The 20,962-nt window shown below is 36.4% G+C and overlaps 1 protein-coding gene across 9 annotated transcripts in view; it reads right to left on the reverse strand.

The window, feature by feature from the left end:
- PPP3CB (protein phosphatase 3 catalytic subunit beta) overlaps positions 1-20,962 on the reverse strand; it is a 49,943-nt gene that overhangs the window by 17,178 nt on the left and 11,803 nt on the right. For 5 of the 9 annotated variants that reach the window (XR_010473633.1, XM_065068490.1, XM_065068487.1 and 2 more), the window contains exons 2-10: positions 19,782-19,982; positions 17,503-17,627; positions 14,176-14,287; positions 13,195-13,340; positions 7,752-7,891; positions 7,580-7,657; positions 7,387-7,481; positions 5,743-5,868; positions 3,635-3,712 (exon numbers count right to left, since the gene is read on the reverse strand). Coding sequence is in view for 7 of the 9 variants with exons in the window: in XM_065068490.1 (XP_064924562.1) it covers positions 3,635-3,712; positions 5,743-5,868; positions 7,387-7,481; positions 7,580-7,657; positions 7,752-7,891; positions 13,195-13,340; positions 14,176-14,287; positions 17,503-17,627; positions 19,782-19,982 (1,101 nt within the window). In the remaining 2 variants the exon portion in view is untranslated. Of the gene's footprint in view, positions 1-2,129; positions 2,157-3,634; positions 3,713-5,742; positions 5,869-7,386; positions 7,482-7,579; positions 7,658-7,751; positions 7,892-13,194; positions 13,341-14,175; positions 14,288-17,502; positions 17,628-19,781; positions 19,983-20,962 lie in introns of all 9 variants that reach the window. The other 4 variants (XR_010473632.1, XM_065068485.1, XM_065068489.1 and 1 more) reach the window with 1 other exon arrangement.

The following is a 20,962-nucleotide window of genomic DNA, read 5'->3' on the forward strand; positions in this document are numbered from 1 at the left end:
ACTAAAACAGTGCAGGTAGATGAGGAGATACCAAAACTGAAATCCTTACTTCTCCTCAGCCAGTGGGGAAGGAGAATATCAACCACACCAAGAGAAGAGTACCCAGTCACACTTTGAATTCAGCCACAGGGGCCAGAAGTGACCAAACTCAGACAGCTCTGTTAGGTATTCCAGATCCTCCATTTATCATTGTTCCTCAACCCCATGAGAAAGGGGCTCATGAAAAAGTTGCCAGACCAAATCACAAGAACGCAGGAGGGAGGATCAGAGAAGCGGGCAGAGGAAAGCGGCACACCCACAGAGTTCTCTACTTGCACCCCGAAGAGGCAGCCGTGCGAGAAGCCCTTTCTCCTCCCTGCTCACCAGTGCTCAGCTGCCAGGTGAGTGTGTGCACTGGCACGCCGGTCACCCTGCCCACACCACAGCTGCGGGAACACGGGGCCTTCTGTGGCACAGGAGACTTCCCAGCAAACCAGATCAAAACAGAAAGGCAAAGCATATGGGGCCAACAATAATAACAAAATCACACAAGAAGGAAAATGCATAGCAGCAGCAAAGAAAAAAGGGAGCAAGAGACAACCTTTGTATGAACACAATGAAAGAATCTCAGGGCACGATAAACACCTGCCAATCCACTTAAACAAAAAAAGCCAGGAACAACTGAGTAAAGCTTTTTTAGACAAAGGAAACACTTTAACGAACTGCAGACACCAAACAAAAGTAAAATTAAAACTAAAAAAACAAACCCAGAAGGCTCAGGAAAAACTTTGAATAGGAGAGGCTAAACCATTCTGTTTTTACTGAAAGTGATTTTAAATTTTATGTTTTCATTTTTAAAGTTCCAGAAGTTTTTACTTTCTCTCTTTGGACACTGCTGAATAACAGCTTGAGGATCTAGAGTGAGAAGGGGATTCCCTCAGTATTTCTGAAAAGGCTATGACTAAATGAGGCACCATCAGTCATTCTCCACAAGCCCCTCAGTTTTACTCCTACCTACATGCCTGTGAGGGCTACACTGCTGCAGAGCCGTAACATGCAGGTGGAAGAGATTTCGGGCAGTGCTTGTGCCTGTATCCCAACTCTGCTAGGTCCCTCTGCCTTACGTGGAGAGAGGCTGGTTTTGGGTAGTTTTGGTGTTTGGTTTTGTTCTTTAACATGATCTTTCATCGCCCCAGCCCTCCAGAAGCAAGGCGGCCAAGCCAAAAGGCCACACATGCTCCTCCAGGCTGCAGCACTGCACACATGGGGCAGCCAGAGATGAGACACTGAGGTGGCACCTGCTTGCAGAAGAATGTCTTGATGACACCCTAATTTAGAGGCCATACAACAAAGAACTCTCCCATTCTCTATTCTGAATGCCTGCACAAGAAACAAATTCTGAAACACTCATGTTATTATATACCAAAGAATCCACATAACCTTTGGAAACATCTGTATAATCTAATGTATTCCCAAGTATTAAAAATACTCTCTGGAACCGACAAATTTATACAGAGAGTAAACTGATTATTAGGTAAGTAATGGTCAGAAGAATTTTTCTGCACAGAATTATCTACCCTGCCACTTCCAAAAATAGGTGATGGACCATGAATTTAAGTTAGTCGGCTTCTTTTTATATTTTGAATCCAGCCATCTTCTAAATTGCACATAACAATCAGAAAGTATCTTTTTGACATCTCAGTTGGAGGAAAATAGAAATAGGTTTTGGAACACTATACAAAACAGGTTTTGGAACACCGTATAAACACATTCCATGCACAATCTTAAAAAACAAATCTCACAATAAAATTATTAAAGAGCAAGACAGACAACTGAACACTCCCTACACATGCAGGACCAAAGATAAAATTTTAGAAATAGGTAAAAGAATGAAATTCTACTAAAATAATAATAAAAAAAAGGAATGGAAGAAAGGAGGAAAAAAATTCATGCACAGAAAGACAGATGTCTTGGAATATGACTTCTGATAACAAACTACAAAAGCCTTTACAAACATCCCATTAAAGTGGCTTCTAATAATAAAACACTATATATGTCTCTCAACAGAAAGGTATTTTGGGCATTAATACTTATACTGCAGGTTCTATGAAGTCATATTTCAAAACATTCCTACTCTGTCTGGTCTGTACCTTTTTTATTGCCATATATGAGTCGCTCTTCAGATGGAGAGTCCAGAAAAAAAGGAAGTGAACGATGGAGAAAAAGGTGAGTGAGACAAATAAAATAAAGATCTTTAACTTGGAAGTGGTAATAAAGAAGGAATGGGGAAGAAATGTGAAAAAATAAAATGGAAAATTGCAACACTTAAAAATGCATTCATCGAACAAGAAGTGGAATTGTTGGGTGTATTTTAAAATTTGATGATAAACAAGTGAAAGCTTGAAAGTCAACAGTTAGAAAAAACATCCACTGACACAGAAAGATAAAGCGTAGCCAGTACCTAGGTGGCATTAAGAGATGCAACAAGCAAAGAAATCGTTAAAGGAGACAGAAGAATAAAATAATGCAAATCACGAAACTGCAACTATTGTACTAAAGACAGGGCATCTGCAATCAACAGATGACTGCGCTTATACTGCACACCCGAATCCTAACGCCTCGGAATACCACCAAACCTTACCCCTGCAAATGCTCGGTATAATTGCTTAATGCTCAATTTAGTAGGATTACTTGAATGAAAAACATAAATTAACTGTTTGCGGGATTGTATTTGAGACTATTTCTAATTTTATCACATTTCCGGCAACAATCTAAATGGCAGCAAAGCTGAAGTGGCTCATAACCAAAGCGTTCCCACCAAAACACACACAGCTGCTTGGCACACCACTGTTCTGCTACTGAGTGTGAACACAGTAGATAGCAAACGTTAAGAATGGGCTCTAATGTCTTTATAAATAATATTTAGCGTCCATCAAAGGCTGCGAAACTTTCCTTCCTCCTCCCCCATCATCAAACAATCCACCAAATTAGTTCTGTTATTGGATAAAATGAAGTAAGCCTGAGAAACTTTTAGGTGTGACATTAAGCACTGCTGTAAAAAACCAACAAAAGTAACTGTGATATGCTAGGTCTTCACGTTAGTGTTGCTTCTTAATCACCGTGCTACCAACATCTCCTTAGCAATCTATTGTAGTTTACAAGATTGAAAATGTTATAATTCATTATACAGACACATATTATACAGTGTACATATAAAAGTTCTCCGAAATTTTATGCTTTAAACTCAAAGACCAAGACTTAAACTTCCATTTCACACTTTCTGTATAGTGCTTTGCCATAAGATGTATCTTTTACCTGTATCAACTCTTCATTGAAGAGCAATCATTATAAAATTTAAGATCTTACAATAAATTTATTCTAAATATTAGCAAAATAAGCTTAAAGTGACAAGAAATTCTGATAATTTTTCACAAGTTTCAGTTTCAAATAGAAATCAGATAAAAATATTTACTGCTTCTTGATCACAAACACAAACCCACAATTCCCTTCTCTGCTACTCCCTCAGTGTCATTATCTAAAGGAAAAATTGAAGGCAATTTTCTTCAAATTCAAGGTAATATTACGCCAGTCTAAATGAACTGTATCACAGGTTATTACCATTAAAGAGATTTATATAATGTAAAGTAACCCCTACCGTCAAATTGATCTTCTCCCTCTGTCATCAGTTCATCATCAGAGCAAATGCTCAAAACATTCACCAACATTTCTGTTACTGTATAGGAAAAAATAAATCTTAATTCTGTAGAATTTTAAATATTTCCATACAGACAAGATATAATTAGTCACCAGCAAGTATGGTAAATGAGCATCCCACATCACAGCCATTGCTCACTAATCTGGTTTCAAAAATGTGTTTTTCTTGATGTGCACTGTCATGGAATTGAAAAAGCTTAGAAAAATACGCAGTTAAAAATCACACCACCTAATAATCCAAGAACAGAGCAGAGCTTTCTCCATTATCTTACAGGGAGTTCCTTCAGGTAAGGATTGTCTTCTTGTGTATTAGTATTTTTATGTTAGGATAAGTATTTGAAGTAGATTTTATGCAAAATTTACTTAAACATGAAAACCTTTTGATTGCTGAAATTCAGGTTTAAAATGAGAAAACTATTCGATTCCTGGCATCTGTAGGCATGCAGCAGAAGCACAGAAGCAGGAAAAGATTATGATACAAATATGGTGCAAACTACATGTCTTTTCAAACACCCCTTAACAATATTAGCGTAATGGGTACACAACTTGTCTCAAAAAGCTTATATTTTCTTTCTCCAGGAATTTTCCTATTCTGCCACTCAATCTTTCCCATGTATATGAGACTCCTTCTTAAAACAGTCAAACTTCTCCTCCCCCTAGAGTGTTCTGAAACATATTCCAGAAGTTCAGTCGGTTGGTGAAAAACCCTGTAAATTGCTGTCTACATTTATTCGTGACTAATTCATACAGTTCCTGTGTTATCTGCTATGGTATTCTTCTCCATTCTTGAGCAAGAGTTACTGTCTACTTTAACAACAGAAAAAACACACCAAATTGTTCTGATTTTGATGTATTCAACACAGACCAGGCAATATTGACACTGCATCCTTCATCAAAAGCAGATGTATTTGTCCAAAGGCAAGACAAAGTACAAGGGCCATAATCCCAGCGGTCTCAGGCACACAGCGGGTCAAAACCCACTTAGTGAACAGTATTTGGGTGTCTCATTACCAGCACCATAACAAAAGCAAAACAAACAGTATTAACACTTTGCTGTTGAAAATGTTATCCACTGCATCACCAGGTAAGAGAGAGAAACAAAAATCTCCTATCAAATGTCAGATCTCTCCATTTAAAAAAAAACCCCAAACTGCTGAGTGGGCTAACCACACTAAAAAGTGTCCAAATTATTTGTGTTTAACTGCTCGCTACACACAATACAAACAAATCTAAAATCCTCAGTTTATAGGACTGTAAATATATTATCTCAAGAACACTTTGAAAAAGGCATTTGAAGACCTTTCCAGATCTCTTTCATAAAAAGACCAGTTCCTGCCATGGAAGAATTTTAAACAGACCCAAATAGCCTCTAACCTCATTGCTGTTTAACTGCAGACTACCTGCAGCCCCAGTGTCCTAGATTCAGAGATTCAACTCTAGAGGGGAGGGAAAAAAAGAGCATCTGTGCTAAATTATCTTTTTTTTACAAGAAAAATTATAACTGAAAAAGTTCTCTTTAATGAAGGTCAAGCTGTTATAACTATATAGAAAAGTTAACATTTTACACGAACATCTCAACTTAGTTTACAATACCTATAACCATACAAGACTAATAATGTATACAGCCCAACATTTGCAGAATGTGAACAGTTTTCATATTGACTTCACATGCAGATATACACCCTCAACAGAAGTTATAATTTCTGTTTACACCTCTGCTTTACTAGATGCAGTTTTAACTATATTGACTAAATCTGGCGAAGAAAACAACCAAAACCTGTAAAACAAGTCGTATTTCAGTTTATCCTTTCTCAGAAATGGCATTTTCACATGCCAAAAACCCCCTCCAAACCAGTTTAACAATTTCACCAAATCTTCTACCTGATAAATACACATACCCATTTTTGCAAAAATTATGCAATTAATCTCTCATTGGTAAATATATTGAAAACAAACACAACACGAACAAAACCAAACAAACCCAACTTCCCCAAAATCAATCTGGCAGAAAGAGGGAAGATGTTCATGAGATGCGTAACTTCTGCCTACCTTTTTCTCCAACAAATGGCAAAGACCACGTGAAAACATCCATAAAATTTGGTAGCCAGTAAGGATGAGGAGAACAATTGAACTGACGGATATTCATCACATTGTTTTCATATTTTAATACAGCAGCTAAAATAAAATTCAGACATTTTGAAAAGAACATTTAAAACTTGCAAGTACCACAAATGTAAAGTCACAGGGTTTTTTTAGCTCTATTTTATACTACAGACAAAATAATCCCAGAGATACTCTGTTCTCTTTCCCAGTACTTACAGGACAGATTTCTAATGGAGAACTTTGGATTTCTAATGCACTTGTTGCAGTTTAAGGTACTGTTACATGTCAGTATAGCTCTGTACTATCCTATTATAGGTCTAAAATGAACAAAGATTTTTAAAGGTCATGAAAAAGGTGTAATTTCAGCAACTTTAACAAAATCCTAACTCAGAAGAGCGGTCTATCCAGATCCAGGCTTTACTCTGCATGTGTCTTCCCGCATGGTAAGCTTGGAGTAAAACTACAGAAATCTAGAAAATCGCAGAGAAGGGGAAGCACGCAGAAACAAAACAGAAAAATTCTACAGTTAAGTAAGTGTTGATTGCATTTTTCTGTACTTACGTTTGCATTACGCTGGGAACAGCTGATGCAAAAATTATTCTTAAAAATGTGATATCCACAGAGACGGTGAAAAAATGCAAAGAGCCAGCTGAAGCTATTTTTTATTTCTCCTTTACAATTTGTGCAAGTAACAACAGCTCATCTTTTCCTCTGTAGAGGTAATCAACCTATATAAGTGGTGTGCATTGGGGGGGCTGGTTCTTTGGAGGCGGGTGGGAGAAAATGCTATGTATTTCCTAGAAAAGAGGTCTTGGTTTCAAAGAACGCTATCTGAATATTTGGAGACCATTCATTCATCACATACCTGAAATGCCACACTTCAATGTCATACTTGAATTTCAGCAGGCTTCATTTTTAATTATTTCTGTTGTTGAACTTTGTTCCCATCTATGAATAATATTAATTCACAGCTAAGCTCTTCTCTGCAATTCTGACTTGTAAATCTTGCTCCACGCTATTAAGCATACTTCTCCTGGGCAACTTTCTCTTAAGCAGAGGATGGACAAGAAGGAATTCCTTCTGTTTTACACCTCTCTAATAACATTTCCAATGGTGATCAGCATTTAGATCAGTACTTGCTCTTTCTTGATTTCCCATGCACAGCCATTGTGGCCCTGTACCATCACAACCGGACTCTCAGGTGCCACAATACACAACACAAACCACATTATGCACAAGCTGCTGGTCAGTGCTTCCTCCTTTCCTTAGTCCACAAGCCAAACACAACCAGAAGAGTGAAAACTCATGGCACAGGAAAGCCTTACCTGACTGGAAAACACCAGGTGACACATTGCAGAAGTACTAAATAGCAACAGGTTTTACAAAGGAAACGTTTGCCCACACTTATGCTTCAAGCTATCTTATAGGAGGTTGTAATTTATGTCACACATTCATACTATAACTTTTACTAATGGATTTTTTTTGTCCTTTAATTTCTTACCTGGCAAAAAATTGTTGGTATTAGATGACTTATTTAGAAAGACATTTTTATTTTATTATTACATACAGTTTTTAATAACAAGTTCTTACCTTTATTATTGTAGACATCCAGGTAATTAGGTGCTGAAAAAATTGTTATTAATGATGGGAACCCTGTAGTTTGACTTTTCCTGTACATTCTATAACTGCAAAACCAAACAGATTATTTTACACCTTACAGTAATGAGCAATTCATTTTTATTTTAGACTGTGAATAATTTCTTTAAAGACACAAAGTACTTACCCTGCATCTTGTGCTTCGTGTGCTCTAATGATTGACAACAAATTATTATTTTGCAAAAATTCACAAACTGCTGGATAACTGTGAAATGAAAAGAACTATGAGTAAAAGAAATCTTAAAATCTACAGCAAGAGTCAGCACTAAAACATTAAATAGATCATAGCATACTCTCACCTATAAAAGTATGAGCATCCTCTGACTGTATTGTGACTGAAATGCTCATGTGAATTTTCATTTCCAAAATCTTCTGAAGGATCTGACCACAATAAGTCACACATTGGTCCAAATGCTGGAGGCTCTTTGAATCTATCTAACTGTTTGAGAAAAGGCAACAGCACAAAGACTCTTTGAATATTAAATCACTAAGTTTCATACATTTGTTACACTACATATCCATCAATACCAAGCGTTTTTAGACTAAATCCCAACCATATCAAAGAGAAGTAGTTTCTGTATATTTTTCCTCTCCTCCTCATGAAATAAGGCAGAGGCATGCCAAAAGAACCAAACCTGTTAAGAGCAATAAGATTTATTAGTTGTAAAAAGAAAGATAAATTCCAGACTGATGGATATGTGTAATACAACGTCAAGTTACAGACAAGGAACAAAATGGTCCTTTTTCATGCACATGCCATATCTACCAATCTGGAGACTACCAGGAATTAGCAAAGAGAAACAGTACAGAAAACAGGAATTATAAAAGAAAAGCATTAATAATTAGCACTGACTAGAAGAGACTAAATATACCAAAAAACCCTCTAAACCCCAACCAAAACCAACCCTGAAACACCCGTCTCCATTAAAGATCATTTAACAATGTAATGAAGAGGTGACTAGCTCAGCCGTCTTAGACTTCTTTCATATAGGCTTTATTTCTCAGCTACAGCCCTGGTGTAACGGGCCATATGCCTTTTGGAGATGTCTTAGATTTCTTTTCTCTAGCTACTTCTCTACAGATTTCCACTTGGAAACACCTGCTTCAGCAGCCTGCAACTTTCCTAGTAACCACAGGGAAAAGGGCAGAGGTAAGGAGGACAGCGCATTTGTTAACGTAAAAAGAAAACACTCTGCTTAAGTAAGTAACAGTCAATAAATCTCTGATGTCCCAGAAATGAAATTAGATATCCCAGATCCAACGTAAAGTTTATTTGGTCTTTATGCAGCTGGAGTTTGTTCACGAGATGATTTTATCCAAGAAATGTAGGAACAGTTCTTTGATGGACACTGCATTTATCTCACTTTACCTCCCATACCAAAGATGATGACTTTGATGGTACTAGACAACACTTAACTCTTCATGACAGGTTCGAAGGGAGGTTTGGTGAGCACCTGGTGAATTTGAGTCTAACGGTCCATAGGAATCCATTCAAATATGGAACCAGCAGTAGTGCCAAGCTCTCTCATGCCCTGGAAAATCAGAGCTCCCGAGGCTGCCACCTGTAACATAAGTGGAGAGGTCCAGATCTTTACAAATTCCTGCCAGATAATGGCAAGGCAGGTATTAACTGAAGTTGTTGCTGGAATTTATTCAGTATTAAAAATCCAGTGATTCAACATTTCCCACACTGGATGATGAACCCAGTATGGTAAATTTCTTCCAGTTTGAAGAAGCCAGTCCATCAACTTCTGCAAGTACCTGTATTTCTGTAGATTAAACCATCAAGTTTCTAAACCTCCAGCAATAAATTTGGGTCCAGAAGCTAACAGAAGCATTCACACATGGAAGTTTCAAGTGTTTGCTGATTGATGTTTCCTGCAATACAGAAGGCTGAAAGTCTAGAAAGCATTTCTAAGAAATTCTCTTGAGTTATTCTTCAAGGATTTTCTATATGACTTTGGCCAAATGGATAGAGATGTCATAAATCAAAAGTTTCAGCTGCCGCAAGCAGCGCATCTGTCTTCCGAACTCCCTTCTCATGGCATTGGAACAATAAGGTAGCCCTTTCTTGAAGCAAGAAGGTCAGTTTGTAAAAAATAAGTATACTTAGATACACACCAAATGAGTGTCTCTTTCACTAGACAGTCTACCAACTGGCATGGTTCTCAAGACATCTCAAAACTTCATGAAATGTCACTGCAAGCTATTCAATTCAACCCAGATTGCATATATCAAATCAGAATAATCAACTTAAGGGCTTCTCTACATTGGGACAGCAAAAAAGTTAAAAAAGGACATGAGTCAATTCACAACACTTGTTACTGATTAACTATTTCTGAATAAGTTGTGACTACAGCAAAAAAGAATCTCAATACAAATCAGCTTAACATATCTCTAAATACGATTAAGGTAACTGAGACAGACAATTTTATTCAAGAATAAGAATTACTACACCTGGAGTTAAAACAGAAACAGGTAGTGTAATTTTTGATAAATACCATAAATCTAAATTAATTTCTAGGTATTATGCAGTCAGGGCTACTAAAATGAAGTGCATCATACCTCCACAGGGATGTTCGAATTCAGGAGTAGCAAAACCTTGGAGGTAGATTAAGGTACAGCAAATTAAAACTACTTCACTTTTGAGGCAAAGACCTTCACAGAAGTTTCACATACTTGAAGATACAGACACCAGTTTTAATTAACCTGTCCTAATTTTCCTGAGAACTATTACACAGTAAAGTCCTGAAAACAACGTGAAGCCAGTAAAGACTGGCAGGCATCTTTTATATCACTAAAGAAGAGGAAATTTCAGCAGACCATGGAAAGGAAGCAAAGTATTGTAAAGACAGATTCCCAGTAGCACCCCCATACATTTCGAGGCACTTTGCTGATCAAGCCTTAGCACCGCCAAGAACTAAACAAATGTTGTAAAGGAGGAAGAAAATTCTCTCTCTTCTTCAAATTAAGAGCCCCCATAATCTTATCTGGACTCAGTCCCTCCTTAGAAATCACTAGGCTTAAAATCACAACTCCTGGAATTCTGTTCCAACAGAAGTCTTGGAACTGTAAGTTAAAGCAACTAAATGGCACCTCTAAGTTGATGGACACGAGTCTGAAAGAGACACTCTTTACCAACATATTCAGAACATTTGTGTAAATGAAGACGGGAAAATAAAAACCAGATTACTGCAAGTTTCACAAAATTTCCTCTTTCCCAGAAATGAGAAGCACTTGCAGCAATCTTTCTGGTTAGGCTCTACTGTCATAGCTACGACGACAGCCATCCGCTACTGGAAAGAAGTTTGTGCCAGCAAAGATAATAATTTAATTTGTGTAGTTTTATCATCTTCCTGAATGTCAGTGAAACTGACAAAAATCTTCATCCAGAAGAAATGGCATCTGTGCAGAATTTTTCTTTTTTTCTTAGGTGATTCCTACACTGTTTGGAGAGCTGTGATTTCCCTTTTTACGCCAGATGATTATGCCTACATGTGTTTGAAGAGAAGACCTCTCTTTGAAGAGAACTCCTACTAATAAAACAGGCTTGTAATGTTACACAATTGTCTCAACTGTTTACAGAAGTCATTTCACACACTACACTTGTACCACAAGTATATATTTTCCCATCACCCATTTAATTTAAATACACTTACAGTATCAGCGCATGCCAAGCTCTAATGCAGCTATTGAAGCTGCTGCCAACCCATGAATAGTGTCTTTTCCAAGTTACCAGATGATTCCTTAAAATCAAAAAAGGCCCAAAGAACAGTTCTAATAGCACTGCCTTACATTTATAAATGTGGTTTTCATCAGAAGCAATATACAATGCAGATTTTATTATATATATATATATATACATGCATATATATAAACATACAAGCTTGTATTTCATCCTAATGTAGCCTCAAGCATTATAGAAGCACATATATAAGTACAGGCCAAGATGCCAGAATTACCTTCTAACTAAATTTACTTGACACTTTGAAACCTGACTGGCTGCAAGACTGAGAGCAAAAGAAAAATTAATCACAATCCTATTACAACAGCTACTTTCCGAAGTGTTTTTGCAAACTATGCTTCCTTTACACTACTTTCCAAAAAGCTCTGACCATGTTTCTTCTCATCTCTAATGTGAGAAGTGTTAAGGCCTTATCAGAACGGCACTGTTACTCACTTTGTTTTCTGCCTTCTCTTTCTCTGCACAATGCATGCCCATTTCTGCATACATTCGCATTTGCTCAATGTGCCTCAGTATATTTTCCCACTTACACCACTGAGCTTGTAAATATGCTTCCTCTCTGTTTCTACCATTTTCTTCTCCTCTCAGATCATTCTGCTTGGCAGTGTAATTTCTGTAAGTGAAACAAGCTGACATTCCAGCCTCTGAAATGGTCCAGATCAGTACAAAAAGAAATCTGGCGAATTCAGAAATGAGATTCAACTGGACAGCAGCCTATAAGTGTGAGGAAAGGGAGAGGTAAAAAAGAAAAATGGAGCACCAGGAGCAAATGCTAAGAAAATGAGAAATACAATAAAGGAAGCTAAAAGACAAATCAAGCCATCAATATTTAGATACTCTAAAATAAAATTAGGAACACACATTATCCTCTCCGATACTCAGATCTTTTTTGAAATAGCACCCACATGTCTTCTTCCGTATGTGGATAACTTTTTTCTTCCATCCTTAGCGATAATCCCAAAGCTTTCTTAGGACCACCTCTTTATATTTTAAGCTGAAATCAACTACACCAGGGGTGTCAAACTCATTTTCCCTGGGGTCCACATCAGCCTCGTGGTTGCCTTCAAAGGGCCAAACGTAATTTCAGGACTGCGTACACTTTAGCTGTTACTGATCATAACACGAACGGTTCCGATCTCCAAACACAGCATTCAAGATGCTGGCTAAGTTAAATAAGTAGAAAAGGAGAAAGCAAAAAGGAAAGCAACCGAGTTTGAAAACTCCCATCTGATACAATCTTCGCCTGACATCAGCAGTCCATGCAAGTCGAAACCAGGTTATTAGCAACAGAGACCTCATGTCATCACAGTCTTCTTGCCTTTAAATTATACACCACTACTTAGTGTTTCCATTGTATAATTTCTAAAACTTGTTTTCATTCTTCTTACCGTTATACTCAGCACATTTACCACAGCAATAAGCACTCCACAGCTGTTACTTAAATGCCTACCAAATTTGCCATTTTAAATAGCAATCTGAATTTCTATTAAATAGTGCAATTTCACACTCTTTCAAAACGAAAGTCCACATGATCAAGAGACTAAAAAAAAAAAGTTTTCAAAGAAATATAAGAATAACTGAAATATGATGTTTGACATACCAAATACTTTCAAGACTACAATTAGCTTGTATGAGTTCTGTCCTGAAAGCCAGGAGAATGCTGCTCTTACATAGAAAGAAGCACAAAGTACTATCGCAACTGGATATGAAGCTCTTTACATGTAATACCCGCCTCAGAAAATGACGTGGAGTTTTTGAGGGGGTTTTATGTGTGGGTTTTGTAACAGTCCCAGCTGTCCCAATGAGACCTACTACACTACATAATCCAAGACTTTGTAATTATTATACTGCTTAGCCTACATTTCAGTTCCTGGTTTACACTTCCAAAAGAGACAAGAACAGAAAACAATATACTGACAATTTCACAAACATGACATTGTATAGGATCATATAAATATCCGTATTTCCACTTATTTTCAAATACACAAAATACTCACTCTCCTAATGTCATCTAGTGTATTAATTTCTGGTGAAAGTCCACCATGAACACAAAGAAACTGTTGATTTAAAAGAGCAGCAAGAGGGAGACAATCGAAAGCTTCCATACAAGCATCGTAGACTCTTTCCGAGTACTTTATTTTACCTGCAGGAAGGAAATATAGAACATTAAGAAATCCATATTAGATGGAAGAAGTAAATTAGTGGTTCATAATTATAAGAGCAAATCTCAAAATGAATGTTAAAACCCCCAAAGCAATGAGTATTTTTGGGTGTAAATGAGCATTTCCAAACACGACAATATCAAGCACACTGTAAGACATATTCTCCTCTGGCAGTACAAACTTTCCTCATTTTTTCTTCTGCTATCTCAAGTGTGGAGAAACTTTTTTTTGTTTATAATCACAGAATTATTTTGTGTTACACAATTATCAGCAAACTTCAGTGTAAAATACTGCTGACAAGTTTGTGATTTCTCATTTACAGTGAAAAACTAATAACTGCTGATAGATCATGTCACTTGCCTACATCAAAGAGGGCAGATGATCCATTTGTCACTGGACTGATACTTAACACAAGCGTTACATCATCAAAAGAGTTGTCTAATATAGCTGAAATCAGTTCCTCAAATGGAAAAATTACTTGGCAACAGGACTTTCCTCCCAGCTTCACAGTGCTGCTCACCAAGTTATGTTGCACTCCCGATTATAGCCAAGACAGCAAAACAGCCTTCCTCTCTGCGCGATTTTAAAACCAGCATTGATACATCAACACTTACTCCATAATGTACATTTACAGACAGCAGTCTCCTACATAACTTGCACTCACTTAACTACAAGCAATTCTACAGAAGCCAAAGGGGCCTCCAAATGTTTGCCAGACCTGAACTGAACTAACACACAAGCATTTCTAGTAAAATGACAGACTGTAGATGGGCAGGTTGGAAGTAAGCTAATTTTACATTCTTAGACAGTACTTACATTCTTGCTTAAAGGTAAAATACTCTGTTAGGTGTCTGCATTCATGGTTGCCTCTCAAAAGAAATAATGTGCTTGGGTAGAGAATTTTCAGAACCCATAAGTACAGCACACACTGTTGAAAAACAAAGATATCCAGTAAAATACACAAGTTTATAAGAACTTTAAAAATGATTGCTCAGAAACATTGAATAAGAACATTAACAGTGTCAAAAGCAAGTACAGCTTAATATGCCATTTTAAAATACAGCACTACAGTTCTGGACATGAGCTGTGCAAATTGCTCATTAATTTTCTTAAGAGTAGCCACACAGAATGCTGAAAAAATATTCTATTTATTGGACACTCAATAGTAAAATAAACTCAGCAGAATTATACTGCAGAACATTTTCATCTACACAAGTAACACACGTTTGTGCCTAAAACCTGATTTTATAATATGATTCTAAACACTGGCATAAGAAGGCAGGCAGACATTTCTTAGTAGAGACTGAAGAAAAAAAACCCACAAAGCGATTTACATTAAATTCAGCTATATCATTTGGAGACCATTTTAAACTAAGAATGGACAGAGTAAACCTTTTTTTCCCAAAAAAACTAGGAAAGTTGGTTGTTTTTCAGTGTTCAAGCAGCAAATTCAAAGAATTATAGTAAGTTTCCATATATCATTATTGTTGCAACATCAGCAGTGAACAGAGTTGAGGACAGAGCTACAGAACATGCACAGTTTTTAGAGTCTGTAACCACCCAGCAGTCTTGAATACCCAAAATGTATTTCTTACATTTCAAACCTGATTCTTGTATTTTTAACTGAGCACAGAAATCTCAAAACCCCAGAAGTTTTGGACTACACTGGAGTCACCTCCAAGTTGTTATCACTGTTGTTCTTAATCAACACAAGTAGCCTGAAGCTTCACTCTGCAGTTATTTTGTATAGAGTAGTACGTACGTGAAGGAAGAAAACAAAGGAATGCTTCAAAAAAAACGTAGCAAACATGAAGAAATACCTCAAATACTTATATTGTGAAGTTTAGCTAAACTAATTTCTGAATTTTTATTTTATCTTCTTTGCAAAAATATGCAAAATAGTCATTTTTCTAATAATACCGCTTGCTTTCTACAGTTTCTATAACTCTACAATACCCTGATGTATTGCGAAGTCCCCAGACTCTTTAAAACTGCTTCCCAGCAGAGAGCATGAAGTTTCTTACAAAACCACTGTTTATCATCAAATTGATATGTGAATTCATTGGGCAAATTCTAGAATTGTAAACTGCTTAAGTCAGTTTGTATGAAAAATTTATAAAAGCTGGCAACCTTAAAAACAGTTAATAGAAAAGTGGCAAAATAGCACCTTCCTTTCAGTGAATGGATCCTACCTTTGATTAAATCACCGAGTTTACACGTTCTCAAGCATGTTACCTATTAAGCACAAAATGAATTTTTTCCTTTTCCCTCTCCTGTACTGGCACATTTATTTTTTATTATCAGATAGAGACAGACTAAGGTCAGAGTTCTCGGTGTCCTGTCACTCCCAGCACAGAAACCAAGAACGTTCCTACACTTGGATGAAAGTCGCCATCTTCATCTCAGCAGGTTTTCTGATACACAATCATGGTAGCATGTAATTATCTTTCCTATTAAAAGTTATGACATTTTTTAATTGGAAATGGGTTACTACTTAGACATCAATGCAATTAAAGATGTTTCAGGACAGACTGATAGAGAATTTATTAGTGAAAAATCAATTTTCACTGTTTGTACATTTTTAGGAACTTTCACCTTCACTTTTCAGTGACAAGCAAAATATTTTACCAAATGTATATTACATTTCCAATCACTAAGAAAGATTTTAAAGTAACCATATACGAAAACTCCTGGAGGTCAACTTAAACTTCCTAAATGTTAATCAAGGCAAAAACTTAAATAGGGAAAAAAAAAAGTTAAAATGGAGAACAAATGGCTGATTTACATGTACTATTTTTTCTTTATTAACAAGACCACAAAGCACAACCTTCATGCACCTGCAGCAATTCAACTTCATTCAGATAATCTGCCATGTACTTCACCAATGTTCCAACAGCCACTCAGAGTCAAAGAGAGCAGATTATCTCAGTGAAGACAGAGAAGCCTTTTAAAAGCCCTTGGAGTGGTTTTCCACAGTGTATTTTGCATGTCTTTACATATTCCACAAATATATTTAGCACACCAAATATTACATTAAGAATTAAAAACATATGACAAAAAAACAGAGCCTGTTCTTACTGATCTATTCAAGAACGTCTATTGTTCAAAAGCTTTTTGTAAGTGCAATGGTTAAAAAGCTTTCATACCATAGCATATAGTGTTGCTATGTAAATGTCCTTTTCAAGGACAATTACATTATTTGTAATCATCAAGAACAGGCAAGGTAGTTGAATCTAATAAGGAATGTCTGTTGAAATTTTCCTTATAAATGACTTTCAGGCTGGCACTCTTGCTGCATCTCCTGTTTGTCAACCATCCCTAAAGATGGCAAAAGGCATCCTGGAAGTCCATCACAGTACATACCCACGCATTATTAGAACGGCATAATTTTAATACAGAAAAGAAGTACCGTATACCATGGCTTGCAAAATGGTATTTCAAATGGTATGCCACTCCATTAGATTTGGTATCTATGAAGCGATCTCAAACTGAGGCACTTCCCAAACCGGCTCCAGAAGAATAGTTAGCTTAAAAATCATAGCTCTGGAACTCGTTGATATGAATAAGTGAATATATCTGGAATGTAGCATACTTAATAAACATACTGAAAATAAAAAAAACATTTGAATTCAAAATACCTGAAAAATTAACGGGAGAAACACAGGTCATCCTTAGGAAATATCTGTAATCGCCCTCAGAATTTTAGTAAAGAAAAATATTAGTACTTATTTTAAAAAGCTTGATCACGTAAGTAAAACAAATCTACTTCATACAGATAAACAACTACAATAAATTAAAAGACCCTGTAGTCATGACTCACCTGTTCTCCAAAAACATACAATCACACCTTCCTGCATATTACCAGAGAAGCAGGATTATGTACAAAAAATGCTACAGAATTAAAACTTTTTAAAAACTAACTAAAGAAAGAGGAGGAAAAATTAGTAAATCTGGTGATTTCAACAGGACAGTCCAAACGGCTCGTCAACATCCTCCTGTGAACAGGCCTTTGTCACTGGAGCAAGCACAGCAAGGAAGAACACATTCACATGTTAAAGCAGTCCTAAAATTTCATTTGAAAACCTCTGCGAAAGTGTGCTTACAGAAAAACTTAGGACAATACAGATTAATATATTCAGTTACCTCTATACTAAAATAACCTCTGTCTACATAGTCACCGAGGAAGAGGTATCTTGTGTTAGCAGGTGATCCTCCCACTTCAAACAGCTTCATTAGATCAAAGAACTGGCCATGAATATCACCACACACTGCAAGCAAAAATTTTGTTCCAATTAATTTTAAAAAAAAATCCAACAGAAAAGTTACTAAGTTATAGTTAAATAAACAGCCACAAAGTACTTCTATTTAAGAGGAAAGGCAAGAATAAAGTAGGAATAACAGAAATTTTTGAAGCTTCCCCTTTGCTTTTCATTAAGATGCTGTCCTCACTACCTGTGACAACACTGATGATAACCCTACTTGAGTCTAACGGATTGTGGAACATTTATCAAACACAGTGAGTACACTGAGCACTGAGGTCCTGAAAGCTGTCAGCAGCTCTTTACTGTCCTCCCCAAGCCCTTGGGTATCTCTGCAAATTCTTGGTATGCACATGTGAAAATGCCTGCTGCTTCGCTACAATTTCTGTGTCCATGTGGGACTGAAAAAGCAGGGAGTATGCTTTTGTTTCTGAGTCAGACTAACATACCTTTTAATATCATATCTTCTCTTTGCTCAGCTACTTTTCTCCTTCAAATAACCATGTTCACTATTGCAAGTGGATTTTTCTTGTGTTTTTAGAATCTGAGACAGGACAAGACCAGCGGTCAGCAACCTAAGGCAGAAGTGCCAAAGATAGCAGATGGGAAGACTTTGAAGAGCATGCACCAAAGCCAGGTCATCTCACAATTAAAAAAAAAATACTTAAAAAACATATGGAAGAGACAACTGCTCCTAACTCCTCATTCCCACAGGAGTTCCCAGCTCAAGGGAAGTCAGGAGCTGCCTTCTCGCTTCTGCAGGAGGTGTTGCTGATAACAGGAATTTGAGAGCCTATGCCTTCCATCGGTGCAAAATGTCACTGACTGACAAACAGCATCTTCCAGCTTCTCAGAGTTTATCAGTAGATTTTTTTTGAGGGAAAAAAAAATTGTTCTAATGTTCAAAATAAATATTGGATATGGCACACCACACTTTAAAGGTTGCTACTTCCTTGGAGCAGACCATTTGTCATCATGACCTACAAAATATTAGACTAAATAGAATGTGTCCTCTTTTATATCCCTTTCTTAACACTTCTAGTCAACCACTACGAGAACTTTCCTTCTTTTTCAGCTGCCAATGTCTCTGGCTAACTACCTGAATAAATGAAAATATAAAAATTTTAAACAAATGGACAACACTGTAGTTTTGAGCTTCATCTGGAGCTTCAAAAGCCTCTGAGTTCAGACAGTCACTCATTGTTTCCACCATTTCAGTCATTCATTTTCAAAAAAAGTCAATAGTCATGATGTACTGTTTCAATGTTTTCATTTACCAAATATTAATAAGCAAGCTGATGCACTAAAATATTCTTTTCAGACACTATATATATATGTGTGTATATATATGAATATAAAATTAAATATATTTAGAAGAAAACACAGTCAAATGAGAGAAAATCTGTTTTGAACACAAAAATCAAATCTACTTTTATTATCATAAATAACAGTTATGCAACATATAATATTTTCTACAGTCTAGATTGCGTATAAATAAAGGTACTAAAGGACGCCAATTCTACCTTTCACCAGGTCACACAGAAATAGAACTAGTGGAACTATGAAAATACTCCAAAAAACCTTAAGAGTCAGTTTTGTATCACAGTGAGTCTAGTCCTAGTGTGTTAAAGATGATGAAACAATATTCCAACACTTTCCAGTACTACTACCCTCAAAAGAACATGGGTTTACATGAAATCATCAGTCTCAATTACAGAAGAACTATAAAGGTATATTTTTCACTTGAAATTCCACTTTACAGCATTTACTTCAAACCTCAGCAATTAGCTTCTCTTCACATATTTAGATATCAGGATAATTCTGAGTTCATTTTTCTGTTCCAGGTAGATATCTTAATTCCCACTTAAAGCATTGCAGGAATTAGAAATCCATAAATCATCAGGATTTCATTACTTCCTATTTTGTCACTTTAATAACAATCATAATGTTTTTGTCAATGGGTTTAATGTCTTCATTTTGAAAAATAATGTGCAGCCCATTTTTGCAGGTCATTTGAGTACTCTTAGGCAAATGCAGTTGTGAGGGATAATACAATGAGATTATAGAGAAATTTTATTTTAGCAATTTTTAAGATAAACTCTACTACTGAAAAAAATCTGGCTTTTTTCAAATTTAAATATCAGTGAAATTATCTAGAATTACCTGTAATTGGAGCTTCAACTTCTATCATAGTTTTTTCCCTCCGTAATATTGCAGCACCCTCATTGATGATTCTAAGTGCAATTTCTTCATCCACTCGACCTTCTTTTATCAAGTGGTTCTTCAAAATGTCTACCCTTGGTCTTCCATCTGTGTCAAACACTTCTTCAGACGTTAAGCGATGTGTTGGTGGAAAAGGGACAGCTACAATTTAGAAAGAAGAAACAGTAGTCACAACAATGCTATTTTAAAAATAGACTCCATCTAGGATTGGATCTATTGTGTAATAGCTGTAATCCAAAGTAGCAAATTTGTCCTTCAGTCAATCAACTTGACGACATCATTAAAGGCTGGATGGAATAGGGCTATCTATATACATTTTTTTTTAAATAGCATCTACAATGTACAAGTTTGGAGAAACTATAAAACAGAGTTAGAAGGTACAATAATATGTACAACATTTGGAAGAGTCAAAACTGCCTTTGCGAAGGGATATCATATCTCTCCAATATACTGCCATTTTCTGAAGGACTTGACAAGTATCGTGGATGCAGGAGATCCATTTAATATCCACTCAGACTTGCAAAAGGCATTTTAAAATAAGCCCGCCCCAAAGCCTAAAAAAACCCCAAACAAACAAACAAAAAACAATCAAACAAAACTCCCCACCAAAACAAATCCTAAGCTGGCAAGAGAAAATACAATACTGTTTGAAGGACTAGAAATAAAAGGAGGTATAAGTACCTGGAAAGGAAGAGGCCACCAGAGGAGCCCCACTAGAATATGTGCTATTTAATAAATTCATAAATTACACTGAAAAGAAGGTGACTCATGGAGTGATGCAGCCTTCAGGTGACAGTCAATATTCCAGACAATGAAGAATAGGTCAAGCTTTGAAGAGCTACAGATGTTGTCCACGCTATTGAGTGGCTCAGCAAAATATAACACATTAAATATTACTAAATGCAAAGTAATGAAGGAAATAAATCCTAACTTTACACATAAAAATCACAGATTACAAAATTACTATTCAGAAGCAAGGCCTTTCCTACAGTTCTAGGAAAATACTCAATGCTGACAGTCAAAGAAATTCAGAAAACTGAATGTTAAGAACTATAAGCAAATAGAAGACAAAAGAAGATGCAATTATACCACTGATAAATCTAGTATGCAACTCTGGGTTG

This window comes from Columba livia, chromosome 6, assembly GCF_036013475.1.
Source record: "Columba livia isolate bColLiv1 breed racing homer chromosome 6, bColLiv1.pat.W.v2, whole genome shotgun sequence".
Taxonomy (NCBI): domain Eukaryota; kingdom Metazoa; phylum Chordata; class Aves; order Columbiformes; family Columbidae; genus Columba; species Columba livia.